A 12,850-nucleotide genomic window follows, 5' to 3' on the forward strand; every position below is an offset into this window, starting at 1 on the left:
AACTTTCGAAAACGTGTTGCAAAAGCAATACACGCAGGGAAAAAATATAAAGTCTTGATAAATACGAGATTTTCAAATAAATAAGATCATAGCTGAATCGAAATTACATATATAATGTAAACACGTGATTTATTTAACATAAACGAAATTCAATTGAAACCATCCCTCTCTGTAATCTCGATATTGTTAATTACTAGCTATGTAATAGCTTATATAAATATATAAAGTGCTAACGAAAGATCCGCGTATGCTTTACACTGCAATCGATGTAACATATTCAGTTCTATGGTTACATATTATAACTTCCTCAAAAATGTAGAATAATTGGACCCGTGTAGTAAAACTACACATATAATCAAGATTAAATGTTTGATATCACATATTGGACGGATTAAAAGACGGATTAAAATGTATAAATATAAAAGAGAGTATATGGTTTAAATTATTACTGAAGTACTCGTACTGTTCATGTCCTCTCGTAATTGGGTTCGATCTCGTACTCTTGCGCACATTAAGCTATACTCTAATACGCCAATCCGAATATTCATCTCAGAAATTTCGTTCTTCATCTTTGTGATAGTCTTCTTTATGTTGATAAGCGGCGCTGCAAGAACATTTTAAAGTGAAATTACATTGAAATTATATGTACATATATAGATTATGTTGAAATGATATCTAAAACCTACTTCCATCAGTCATGCTAGATCCTCTCTCATCCATTTCTCTTTTTATATGTTCCAATTCTTCCATCAATTTATTAAGAACTCTTGTTCGTTCAGTTACACCACCGCTAACATCTCTATATTGTTCTTTGACTTTTGATAGTCTATCCTAGATTAATTATTATAATTTATATATATTTTGTATATGTTTCAATATATATAATGTGTATATGTGTAATATGCACAAATATAATGTATATTGAATATAAATTTACCTGCAAAGAACGATATTCCGTTAAGGAGGGTTCGAGTTGCTTATTAAGATAAGTTTCTCTGGTTTTAATTTTATCTAACGTATTTGCGATATTGGAGTAAATTTTATTTAAGCTGGTCTTTGTACCACTTAGATCAGTCGCAATATTTGCACGCAATTGTTTCATTTGTTCGAGATGTGCTCTCCAATCTCTCGAATCTGTGAATTATGATATAATTTATATGTTATAATTACTTGTATTATATATTATATTATTTATAATATATAATATATTAATTGTAACATATTACATTACAATGATATTATAGTAGTATTTAACTGTCAATTAGTAAATAATAACACTTGAAGTAAATGGTCGATTTTATATTGTAAAGACATTTAATACCTGTTCTAACAGTGACTTTTAAACGCGGTAAAACCTTTTCCAATTCTAACTGCCACTCTTCTCTATTAGTGTTAGATTGTAAAATATTATCTGGTTTTTGTGTTTCACTCTGAAAAATAAAAGAGCAATTAATGAATATAATATCTTCCATACAGCAAAATTATTCACAATTTTTTAGGAATAAAATTTTGTTTACCATATTTTGACCATATAATTTCGTAATGTCGTCTATGTGTAAAATATCTTGATCATCATCATCATCATATTCAGCCATCATTTCCTCTTCGACTTTTTCTAAAATTAATTCCGCTTCATCATCTTCAATATCTGGTTCTGGTGTAGGCTCATCAGGTGGAATGTTTACCCTAATATATTTAGTTACAAATTAGTAAAACTTATTCACTTCTACTAAAACTATTCTATTAAAAGCTCATCAATTTACTTTTTCCACTCAAATTTTTCCATTTTTAAAGCATTGTCAGCTAAATTATCTAATACGTAAACTGCATGTTCTCCGATACCCTGTTTAAGTTTATTGGGTGGGAATTCTACAGATACATTAATATCCCTGAGAAAATCTAAAATTGAAGCTATTGTGGAATTAGGATCATCTGATTCTTGCGGCATTTCAAAGTTTTTCCCAGCCTTTCTAATCAACCATGCAGCCAGACAAGTAAACGTATAAAATTGTTCACCAGAATTTGTTGGGATTACAAAATAGTGCCTGTTTTCAATATTGAGAATTAATACATCAAATATTAAATATAAAATATATTATATCTGTAATGTGTATCACATAATATCTTACTTGTTTATTGGTTTCATTCTTAATTCTTGAACAAATTCTGCATCATAATTTAATAATTTTAATTTCTCCAACAAGTCCTCCATTCTAATATTTATGACAAATGATGCCGATGGGGCAAGCCCATCCTCCACGATGACTTTTTTAGTATCTCTGAACATATTGCTGTATCTATACTTTCAATATACACTTTGTATTAAGTCTGTAAATAAATTAATATTAGATACTCTATATATTGAGATGTCAAATTATATTTTAAATTAAGATGTTTAATATTGTATATAGCTGAAAAAAAGTAAAATTAATATAATTATATTTTTTTAATTAAAATGATATAAATACATCTAAAAAATATATATTTATATATACTTACTAGATGATTGTAAAGCAGTTCCTTTGCATAATCTGACATTTATTTTTAAACTCTGGTATGCTACAAAATGCCAGCATAACATTTACGTGTCATAGAGTCTACTATTCAAATATGCACAGAAGCTAAAAAATTCAATCAATTGTCATAACGTAATCCGTCAATCGCTGGGATGCGCACTCACAACTTGTCAGCTTGTCACTGACAAGTTAAAGTAAAGTTAGGTTTCTGCGTCGACAGGCATTGGAACTTTAAACTGCGATACAAATATAAAGCCAAAATCTCAGAATAAAAAGAAAAATGGTTTATTTATTTCACACATATATATAAAGACAGAAATTGATCTCCAATTATTAAGAAAAAATTCCTATGACTGCTATAATATTATTAATAACAATTTTATTGATCAGTTGACAGATTGATTGTGAATTAGAATAAAATTGCTAAACTTTGTTAGTTCCATTTTTATTAACATAATTTTGAGAGAATATTAATATTTAATTCTATTTTTTTAGGCTTTTGTAAATTTTATATTTTTAATTACATTTCACTTTAACAGGTTGTGAGTTCGATTGCGATTGGAGAATATCGTCGACGTTAGAGGATTGCTGACCAATCGGAGTAAAACAACTGACAGTAAATGCTACAAGCTATAGACAGTACTATACTATCGTCACAGTATATTATATGTTATCATCTATACTTTTGGTAAGTACGATAAAATCACCACTAGATGGATTTTACTTTAACATTTATTTGGATATTAAACATTTTAATTAAATTGCGGAATTCTTATGAATTATAATGAATTAAAATTTATTAGATATTATTTTCAAAATTGATTACAAAGGTGCGTGAAATAATATTTCGTCGAAATAGAATTATTACAATGATGAGAAGAACTGATGGCTTTCCCGCATGTGCAAATTATTGTGTCAGTTAGTTAAATATAATCTCCCGGCTCCTTTTTGATGGAAGCGTGTGCTAGTGGTTGCACCACTGAACATTGATCGCTAACGTAGAAATTTTTCTATCACATGGCAGATCTGATCAGTGGGTGTTATCACGTCCGTAAGCTTTATGTAGCTTCTCTGTGCAGAAATTCCCGATTGCGCATGCATCTTCGTGGCTCGTTTACGACCTCGGATTTGCACGCCTGCACGGTCGAGTTTCCTGTCGCTCCTCGGTACCCGCGATTTCCAAATTGGGGGGCAATCGAATAGGTTCAGACACGAGGTAATTTGTCGCTTCCATATACAGGCACCGCAGATCGCGGTTCGCCATTTTTGTATTTTTTTTCACTTCTAATTTATATCTTATATGATTATTGATAAACTGTCTCGAAAATAATGCAAAATATCTATACACATACTTTAAAAAGTTAGGTTACGGATTATATAATTGGATGCTCTTATTGAATTTTTATATATTGAAAAACAAAATTGAGAATATTTAAAATATTCTTCATTCCTTATATATAAAATTTTAATTTGTCTCATAGTATAAAAACAATTCAATAACATATAATTTTTCAACTTATTTAAGTTTTAATATTTTCCTGTGTTTCATTATTAATCTCAGAAGAAATTTGGGTGAAAAGAAGATTCCAGTTCCAAACTTTATCGGATTCTTTCACCAAATTTTCATTGTATAGTTTCTCTGCGAGAAGAGAAAGACTGACACCGTCCAATGATGTAAATGCTGCATTTTTCACCAGATCAGTATCCAATTCCTCGTACGCAGTCACTCTATTTGCATTGATTCTGAAAATTATATTTCAGTTTAGTTTGTAATCTCACAAACTATGTCTTGATAAAAAAATGCCTTTCTTTTCTTTATTGAAATAAATTAATTTAAGTTTTATGCATATTACAAGATTTTAATAAAAATACTTACGTAGGAGCACTTGCAATATCAGATGAAATATTATCTTCTTGAATTTCATCTAAATCAGGTATAACAGGAATATCTACAAATACAAAATTTAATAATGTAGAAGAAATAGAGACAAAATATTTAAATTTTTCATAATTTTTCTGCTGATTATTTTTTATAGAAAAATTATAGATAATTTAAAACTATAAATTTTAAATTAATTTACCATCTTCTTGGTCTTCCTTCTCGATAGCTGGAAAACGCTCTCTAAAGAATAGTGATCTGTCAGTGACTACGGTTCTTTCATTTTTAATCTTATGGTCTTATATACTCACTGTTCAATAATATTTGATGTCCTTGATCTAGACAATGAAAAGAACATTTATTAACTTATCATACTCAAAATAATATATTTATTTTAGTTTATTCATGTTTTATTATTAGCATTTGTATCATATATGGTTGTTTATTTTTACATGTCTATAAATTCTACTTTGTAATTGCGATCTAAACTCACTTGCCACTTTTCAGTTCATCACCCCAACCGGTTTTCCTAGTACGAGGTGGAACTATCGGTCTTTGCATGGGTACAGACTTTCCAGATGACAAGGAAATTGGACTCTCGAGAGGATCATCGTCGGATTTATTCTCTTCCTGCAAGTTCTGACCTGCGCGTCTACCTAAGCGAGGTATCAACTGGAAATTGATTGATATATTTTTTTACTCAAATCTTGTAATAGTCTTCCCATCAAAGAATTCTTTAGAATTATTTTATCAACTATCAAAATTTTAGATAATCGATTTTTTCATTAGTGTGCTTAAGAGAAATTAACCTTCTTAGAAGTGACCTCGAGTTCGCCAGCCCAGTCCATTTTAGAATTTGTATAAATTTTTTTCCAATGTGCACTGTACACTATGTATCACATATGTTTTTGTTTAGATTTTACGATTTTCACGATTTATGTCAATGTATGTAACAAGTGTATGTGACAACTGACAGCTGTTATATACCATATGTTTGCAAGCGGTAACCATGACAATTTTACGAACTGTACTTTTTTCGTGCACTTGCACTTGGGAGCCATTTGTCTTTACGTCATAAAAACAAATATGGCGAAAACCTAGCTGCATGTTTTATGTATCTGTTTCGTTTCCAAAACGTTTTCAAAAAAGTTCCTGAGAATTTTTTCATTGAATTGTCAGTCTAATAAACATGATAATCGAATCATCGGATTTGTTGCAGTTGAAAAGAAAGTTTTTGCCTTGTTTTCTTTTTATTCAGCTTTATTTTAATGGACATAGTCCGAATTCGAGAGGTCAGTTTCTGTTATATGATGTTTATTTAAAAAAAAAGCCTATTAAGAGCAACAAACAATGCACAAAATAATTTATTAATCGAATTCGTGTTTGATTCAGCTTATTCATATAAGATCAAACAATTTTGAAGTTTGATTTCTTTCCATTTGCTATGTTTGAGATTATTTATTTGATGTCTTAAGCAATTTTATATAAGTAAAAGTAAATACATGCTACAATCATCTCATAACGATCAATAATACAAATCAATTTCTATAGCACATGAAAGTACCAGTTATTTTATTAAAATCAAGCAATGATTAATATTTAGATGAATGACTACTTAGGAATACCATGCGATGTTGACTCATTTTTATTTGTTTTTTTTTTATTCTATTAGGAAAAAAGAATAACTTGATAATATTCATTGTCATAAAATAAAAATAACTTTTATGCAGTGCATAGTATTTCTAAACAATTTTTCTAATGTGATTTATTAATGTAAAATTACATATATAGTATTCAGAGGAAAATAAATAGGAAAATAAATTAAAATTTATTATATTGCTCTGTGTACAATGAACAGTTAAAATGAAAGTCACGCTTTTAACCAGTTCACTGGTAATGATTCTTATCTGAGCTAGATGAGTCATTCTCAATTGTAACACTTTTTTAGTCCATATAAGAAATATATATGAATGCTATGAATAGCTTTACTAATGGATTTGTATAAAACTTGATACATCCAATGAATGATTTGAACCAATGATTATGAATCTGGAGTCAAAACATTATTTGCTCTCATCAGTTTTATCACAAAATATTTATTTTTGATTTACCAGTGAACTGATTAATATTGTGTTTGCTATTTCTTTTTTTTGGTATGATGGCGACAATACTGTATCTCAATAATTTTTCGCACTTTCCACTTGATATTCATATTCCTCATCATCCGGATTTACTTTGCATTCATTTTCGTTATTTGGTACTCTTACTTTATTGTATCTATATAATAACAAAAATATGTATATTATTTTTACACCCTCGATTCTAATTTGTAGAATAAGAATATCTGGCATCATGCAACACTGAATGTGTATATGAATATATAGATATCACGATACTAGATTAATATTAAACTTACAATTAATTATAAAAGAATTATAAGAAATAACAAAAAAAGCAATACTGTATGTTAAAAATAAGATAAGAAAATAAGATTTATTATTTATATTACTCTATGTATGTGTAGGATATCTGATATAATAGTATACAGGAATATGAATAGATGAATGCATACCTACTAAAGTCACCCTTACAAAGCCGCCAAGGGTGCAGGTCGATCTTGTCGTGCAGCATAAACGACATCTCCGGACTGACGATGTACGGGGTGCCGGCGCCGGAGCCGCGTGTCAACAGTTTTCTTTCTTCATCGTAACAACAATGCTGCGCACCGATATTTTCACTGCCCTGCGCCGGTAAGGATCGCACGCAGTAAGAAGCGCCGCGTTTGTAGACGTGCTTCTGCGGATCATTGCTCGCATCGCGCCACCGGAATTTCTTCCGCCGATTCTTATCCCAAATCATATCGTCGTAAAAGATGTCGTTGGGATATCGACAAGGACATGCTGGCAGCTCGTTGATGGACCCTGCAGAATATATTCAAAATGATATCTATAAATACATTTTTTTTAATTTATATTATATCAGGTATCTTATATAGAGTAATATAAACTGGTATTATACCATATTTCTTATAAAAAAAACATCGAGATATCTCATTTTTAATATATAAATATAATACATATTTGCTGTTTTTATTATTTTTTATTTAGTAATTCTATTATAATTAATTGTAAGTTTAATATTAATCTAATATCGCGATACCTTACTTATACATATATACATGATGTGTCCCAAAAGTAATAATAAGACTTTTTATACTCTCTAGGAGAGCTGCATGAGGAAACTCAAGGTCGAGATAGTTGAAGAGGGATACGGTCGAATTCTCCTTAGTCGAGTCCAAATCTTTCGAACAGTCGATACGTTATGGATGTGCACCCTTGTTTTTCACTCTCATCATGAACGAATAAAAGAATGCTAAAGATGTTGAAGACAGCGGTTGACAGCGTATGACAAAGCTACTTTGTCATCAGTCTAGATGGAAATGAAGCCGTTAAAAACTTAAGTTGACGATAATGCAACTTCCCCATATACTGTCGTCAACATTTTTTCTGAAGCTGTTTTCCCAAGTTTCACGCAAAATTTAATTGCGTAACGCTGCTCGACGATCCTCTGCATTTCCATAACGAGGGTAAAAAAATAAAAGTACACTTCTATAATGTACTGACTGTGTTAAAAACTTGGACTCAACTGAAGAAAATCCGATCGTATATACTAGAGGTCCCTCGTCAACTATTTCAACTCCGAGTTTCTTTACGCAACATTATAGTAATCAAAGTGATAAATATAAGGCCAACTTATCGAGCTGAATATTCGAGATGTTCAGTCAACTACCATTTATTACATGTATAAATTATAAAACTACAGTCATTATATTAAAACTAACGCAAATTACAATCATTCTATAAACGTTTCGACCGCACGCGGTCTTCTTCAGTATAATTATTGAAATATAATTCTTATATTTCAATAATTATACTGAAGAAGACCGCGTGCGGTCGAAACGTTTATAGAATGATTGTAATTTGCGTTAGTTTTAATATAATGACTGTAGTTTTATAATTTATACATGTAATAAATGGTAGTTGACTGAACATCTCGAATATTCAGCTCGATAAGTTGGCCTTATATTTATCACTTTGTTTTCAATATACGAGCGACAATTGTATTAATTTATTATAGTAATCCCTTCTGGGAACTACTATAGTATCAGTTCATATTACTCTATTTATATAGGATACCTGATATAACAATACAAATTTCTAAAAATATAACTATACCATTTGTATTCCACAGGATCCATTGGACGAACTACCAGCATATCCTTGCCGATATCCCAATGCCATCTTTTATGATGATATGATCTGGGATAGAAATCGGCGGAAGAAATTCCAGTAGCGCGATGTGAGCAATGATCCGCAGCGGCATGTTTACAAACGCGGCGCAGGACAGCGAAAATATCGATGTAGTACTGTTATTACAAGAAAAGAAGACTGTTGACGGCTCCAGCGTCAGCACATCGTCAGTCCGGATATGTATATTTATATTGTACGACAAGATCGACCTACTCCCTTGGCAACTAGTAGGTACACATTCATATTCATATATACTATTACATCAGGTAACTTATATAGATAGAGTAATATAAACTGGTACTACTATTCTTTGTTAAAAAATAAGCATCTCTTTCTTTTGACAAAATTTTCGGGAATGCATAATTTTCGAGATATCTTATTTTTAATATACAAATATAGTACATATATTTGCTGGTTTTTGTTATTTTTTATTCTGTTTTAATTAATTGTAAGTCTAATTATTAACCTGGTATCGTGATACCTTCCTTTTATATATATATAATTTTAATAAGAGTTTGCGCGAGCATATAAAGTTTTTACCCGGGAAAGCTTGTTCAATTTTTTCTCTGTTGTCCAGCCATTTCTGACAACGATCTTCGTCGTTGCCCATGTTACTGATAGAATTCGTTCCATTATGTACATTACAATTGTTCTTCGAGGAATCGTTTTGCAATGCTTCGAACAACCTGTTTAGAAGAATGTTTAGACTTTCGTGAGGCTCATCGTCCAGCGGCTCGATGTTTGTATCATCAATGTCTGTGTTGTCGCTTCTAGTTGTCCGACTTCGAAAATATACATCACTATCAATATCCGGCATGGTGTGGCCGGAAAGATCGATTAGTCCAGGAGATTCAGAGACGAACGTAGTTTCCTCGTTGTCTTTTTCTTTTGTTAAAGTGGTTGATTCCGTGTTTAAATTTTGATTGCTTCGACGATATCTGGTCTGTATAGAATGAAATTTCTCGTCTTTTTCAGGTAATTTAAACACAGGTTTAGACGATGAATCAAATAATCGTCTCGGATTTTTTATTCCGTCTGCTTTACGTCCGATATTTCGTATTCTATTAGATTTTTCTATCTGAAAAGCAGAAGGAATTAAATTTAAAATTAAATTTAGACATCTCGATTATATAATTATGTTGCTGAAAACGAGAGTACAAAATCTGTGAGCTGAAAATTACAGGAAACGAAAAGTAGATCTACTTAAAGTTTCATAGTACATTTTTTTTGAAAATATCTTTGTATCTATGCATATAATATCGAAAGACAATTATTTATTCTTGCGTAAACTCTCACAATGCACAATATGATTTCATGATTTTCCCGAATTTCGCGAAGAATGTTCTTCGATCATTCAAATTAGATTACATTGACAAATATTGTTAATACGATATGGAATATTTTCTGACTCATTTTCTTTATCTGTATAGACGTAGGTCAATCGGAAATACATCCGTTCGAATCCGCGTACTAAGAGACAATTCATCAAAGAAAAGAGACCGATGACCGGCGTGACTACGCGATACGTAAAAGGCTGAAACGATCGCGACAACATCAAAGAACGCCGGCGTTTGGAGCATACGATAGAACGAGAGATGGCAGCGGGGAAAGAAAAGGGACGACGATTCCTGAGCGGGGGAGAGAAGTTTATTTCTGAGAAACGGCACGCCGCAAGATCGTTTCCCGTCAATGGCGTAGCCATTTGTTCGCCAGTAGCGAGACGAATTTTCGAATTCGTCGAGGAAAATGTTAGAAAAAGAGACAACGGTAAGAGAAATCTTTGTTGCATAATATTAAATTAAAAAAAAAATTAAATACGTCTTCAAGATTGACGCAATTTTGTATTAAAATAAAAAATATTAACATTGTCTAATATGATAATGACGGAAACAAGATATAAAATTTGAAATTTCTCGATTTTTGTCCAAAAATCGCTATTAATTAGTACGATTTAAAAAGAAAAGAATCATATGTACAGATTGGAAATATTGAATCAAAACGGGAGAGTAGCCAAATTAATACAACGAGCAACTGTTAAAGAAGATTACGCAAGGTGACTTAACTCCGTTAAGAAAGGGTTTCGTATGAATCAAATACAAAATTTATTAGCACTTGTTTTTATTTCATTGTTACTTTTGATAATCTTTGCGGAAGTAACTAGTTCGAGTACTTACTTGATTCTCATTATACGCAATCGTTAAAACGAAGGAAAAAATTGCCATGAGGCAAATTGTACGCAACTCTCTCATTTTGTCGATACAGAATCCGATTTTCGGGACCACAGCATTCCTCTTTTTAGACACTCGTTCCTCGATTTACTTCTTACTGTCGTATCACACAACACACGATCGATACTAAATATTACACGACAAATCAGTCGATTATCGCTGTATGTTTACGTATTTTTTCTTCATTGAAGGTACTTCCCTTTTGTCCGTCTTCCTGGCGGTGTGTTTGTTGACGATCTCGGGAGTCGACGTCCGCGTTTGTTTACCGCCGCATTCCTCGCGCGCCGAATACGAAGAGCACCGTACGGGACGTAGGGAGGCGAGAGCACTGATGACGCGTGATGTAAAACGGACGATATAGCAAAAGAACGAAGAGGCTGAAGGGTCGAGAGAAGATCCTAAGGGGGGAAAAGGTAGGCGTACGGCGGCGTGCACCGTTCAAAGGCCTACCACTATGTGCATAGTTGTGAACCGGTGAAGAGTCTGTCTCACTATAATAGCCAGCGGTGGACAGAGGGAGAGAGAGAGAGAGGTAGTTTGCCCGGGATGACAGAACACACCATCGAGTTGTTGTGCGCTATGGTACAGTCGCGTGCATTAACGGTGTCCGTTTCATCTGCGCTTGCGAGATAATGATTTTCCATGTGTGAATTCTTCCTTTCTGTATTTTCACCAAATACTTTGAATCAATTAGCGCAATTAACTTTGTAAGAGAGATAATTTTTTTTTAATATTGCAGGGAGACTTGCAAACGTACACCATTAATGCACACAACTGTATAGCAGGCCTAAGACTATTTCAGTTTTCCCTTTCCGGTCTGTACGTTTTTCCCTCGCTTTACTTTTCTTTCTTCTTCTCGAATACCTGTTTGAAAGGTTTAAGGATATCTGTTCTTTGTATATAAGCGACTGTTCTTTTTGTCTATCCTTTTATTTTTTTCTCTTTTATTTCCTATTGTTTTTCTTGTCATCAACAATTGATTATTTTTCAAGTTTAAAGCCCAATTTTTACAATTTCAAAGGACTTCTATTTATTCATTAAGTTTTTCGCTTCTTGTTCGTCCTATCGACATAGCGATATAATAAATTTTTCTCGATTATCTTTCTCTTAAAAATGATTAGTTCTGTGATCTCGTTAAATATCTTGACTTTTCATAAATACGTCAAATTCATGACGTAATAAGAAAGCAATCAATTTTAAGTAAAAAGTAAAAAGACAGCATCCTTAATCTAGTCAAAAGATGAAGGGGATCGAAAATACGGCTCTCTCTCTCTCTCTCTCTCTCTCTCTCTCTCTCTCTCTCTCTCTCTGCATCCACATTTTTTCTTTGTCCTCGTTTGTCGAATCTTTCCGCGTTCATCCCTTCCAACCTTTTCCTCCCCTCTCTTCTCTTTTCGGTAATGAGATTTTTTGCCGTATATTTATATATCACGACGCGTGGGGGTCTAAATACAACAACGGCGGAATGCAGCGAAACGCGTTCCGGCTATTTTTAGTCGGGCAGATTCGAAAATACACCCACCGCGGATTAAATATAGCCCCAGGATGCACGAGCGGAATGCATTATAGCGGCACGCGAACGAGCTCGGGGTGTCGTGCGGAACGATATGCAAATTTGCGTGTCGCGTGGTGAACTTGGCGCTATTATCAGGACGAAATATGGACACTTTATAGCGATATCCGCGTATCGAATGTAAGACGTAGTAATGCTATAAATATGACGTCGATATTCGAATGCGAAAAGGTAGCACCAAGTATTATATCATTGTTACACCTCTGTGATGAGTTACCTTTTTTATATAATATCGAGATACAATTTTATATTAGAGAAGAAAATGAAAGAGATTGTTAGATCTGTTTTGGAGCAACATTGCTTTTTTTATTATAATTTTGAAAGTTTAATGTATTTTTTTTTTG

At 32.4% G+C, this 12,850-nt stretch overlaps 4 protein-coding genes across 13 annotated transcripts in view; 1 reads left to right on the forward strand and 3 right to left on the reverse strand.

The window, feature by feature from the left end:
- LOC114946098 (uncharacterized) overlaps nt 1-12,850 on the forward strand; it is a 77,755-nt gene that overhangs the window by 52,134 nt on the left and 12,771 nt on the right. For 3 of the 8 annotated variants that reach the window (XM_085485343.1, XM_085485344.1, XM_085485345.1), the window contains 5 exons: nt 3,056-3,204; nt 4,903-5,060; nt 8,647-8,936; nt 10,136-10,472; nt 11,125-11,346. In XM_085485343.1, the coding sequence (XP_085341469.1) occupies nt 10,301-10,472; nt 11,125-11,294 (342 nt within the window). In that variant the 5' untranslated portion in view covers nt 3,056-3,204; nt 4,903-5,060; nt 8,647-8,936; nt 10,136-10,300 and the 3' untranslated portion in view covers nt 11,295-11,346. The other 5 variants (XM_085485346.1, XM_085485348.1, XM_085485350.1 and 2 more) reach the window with 5 other exon arrangements.
- On the reverse strand, nt 113-3,163 carry IFT57 (intraflagellar transport 57). Of its 2 annotated transcripts, XM_085485339.1 has the most exons (9): nt 3,041-3,163; nt 2,500-2,752; nt 2,130-2,328; nt 1,764-2,045; nt 1,518-1,686; nt 1,322-1,430; nt 938-1,134; nt 687-831; nt 113-604 (listed from the first exon to the last, which is right to left on the reverse strand). In XM_085485339.1, exons 3-9 carry the CDS (start codon nt 2,285-2,287, stop codon nt 438-440), a joined length of 1,227 nt encoding a protein of 408 aa, XP_085341465.1. In that variant the 5' UTR covers nt 2,288-2,328; nt 2,500-2,752; nt 3,041-3,163; the 3' UTR covers nt 113-437. The 2 variants fall into 2 exon arrangements, with proteins under 2 accessions (XP_085341465.1, XP_029178355.1); XM_029322522.2 differs by having other exon boundaries at nt 2,500-3,163.
- IFT43 (intraflagellar transport 43) lies at nt 3,538-5,469 on the reverse strand. Its single transcript, XM_029322536.2, has 6 exons — nt 5,205-5,469; nt 4,889-5,067; nt 4,707-4,733; nt 4,598-4,638; nt 4,393-4,465; nt 3,538-4,259 (listed from the first exon to the last, which is right to left on the reverse strand). The coding sequence occupies exons 1-6, from the start codon at nt 5,241-5,243 to the stop codon at nt 4,037-4,039; spliced, it is 582 nt and encodes a 193-aa protein (XP_029178369.1). The 5' UTR covers nt 5,244-5,469; the 3' UTR covers nt 3,538-4,036.
- Nucleotides 6,205-11,400, reverse strand: LOC114946095 (uncharacterized). Of its 2 annotated transcripts, none has more exons than XM_029322527.2 (4): nt 10,880-11,398; nt 9,246-9,783; nt 6,968-7,316; nt 6,205-6,672 (listed from the first exon to the last, which is right to left on the reverse strand). In XM_029322527.2, the coding sequence occupies exons 1-4, from the start codon at nt 10,952-10,954 to the stop codon at nt 6,573-6,575; spliced, it is 1,062 nt and encodes a 353-aa protein (XP_029178360.2). In that variant the 5' UTR covers nt 10,955-11,398; the 3' UTR covers nt 6,205-6,572. The 2 variants fall into 2 exon arrangements, with proteins under 2 accessions (XP_029178360.2, XP_085341466.1); XM_085485340.1 differs by having other exon boundaries at nt 6,587-6,672; nt 6,972-7,316; nt 10,880-11,400.

The sequence above is a fragment of the Nylanderia fulva genome, unplaced genomic scaffold (assembly GCF_048542155.1).
Source record: "Nylanderia fulva isolate GAGA-0341 unplaced genomic scaffold, ASM4854215v1 Scaffold36, whole genome shotgun sequence".
Lineage (NCBI taxonomy): Eukaryota > Metazoa > Arthropoda > Insecta > Hymenoptera > Formicidae > Nylanderia > Nylanderia fulva.

What these genes read in the sequence shown, in the direction of transcription:
- IFT43 (XM_029322536.2), bottom strand. Translation starts at nt 5,243, where the DNA reads ATGGACTGGGCTGGCGAACTCGAGGTCACTTCTAAGAAG. An exon ending in ACATCAAATATTATTGAACA is followed by an intron (nt 4,639 to 4,706) that starts GTGAGTATATAA and finishes ACTATTCTTTAG; the next exon opens with AGAGCGTTTTCCAGCTATCG. An exon ending in GAAGGAAGACCAAGAAGATG is followed by an intron (nt 4,466 to 4,597) that starts GTAAATTAATTT and finishes TTGTATTTGTAG; the next exon opens with ATATTCCTGTTATACCTGAT.
- LOC114946095 (XM_029322527.2), bottom strand. Translation starts at nt 10,954, where the DNA reads ATGAGAGAGTTGCGTACAATTTGCCTCATGGCAATTTTTTCCTTCGTT. An exon ending in TTGCGTATAATGAGAATCAA is followed by an intron (nt 9,784 to 10,879) that starts GTAAGTACTCGA and finishes TCTGCTTTTCAG; the next exon opens with ATAGAAAAATCTAATAGAAT. An exon ending in TGTAAGGGTGACTTTAGTAG is followed by an intron (nt 6,673 to 6,967) that starts GTATGCATTCAT and finishes GTTATTATATAG; the next exon opens with ATACAATAAAGTAAGAGTAC.
- IFT57 (XM_085485339.1), bottom strand. Translation starts at nt 2,287, where the DNA reads ATGTTCAGAGATACTAAAAAAGTCATCGTGGAGGATGGGCTTGCCCCA. An exon ending in AATTATATGGTCAAAATATG is followed by an intron (nt 1,431 to 1,517) that starts GTAAACAAAATT and finishes TTTATTTTTCAG; the next exon opens with AGTGAAACACAAAAACCAGA. An exon ending in CGGAATATCGTTCTTTGCAG is followed by an intron (nt 832 to 937) that starts GTAAATTTATAT and finishes TAATTAATCTAG; the next exon opens with GATAGACTATCAAAAGTCAA.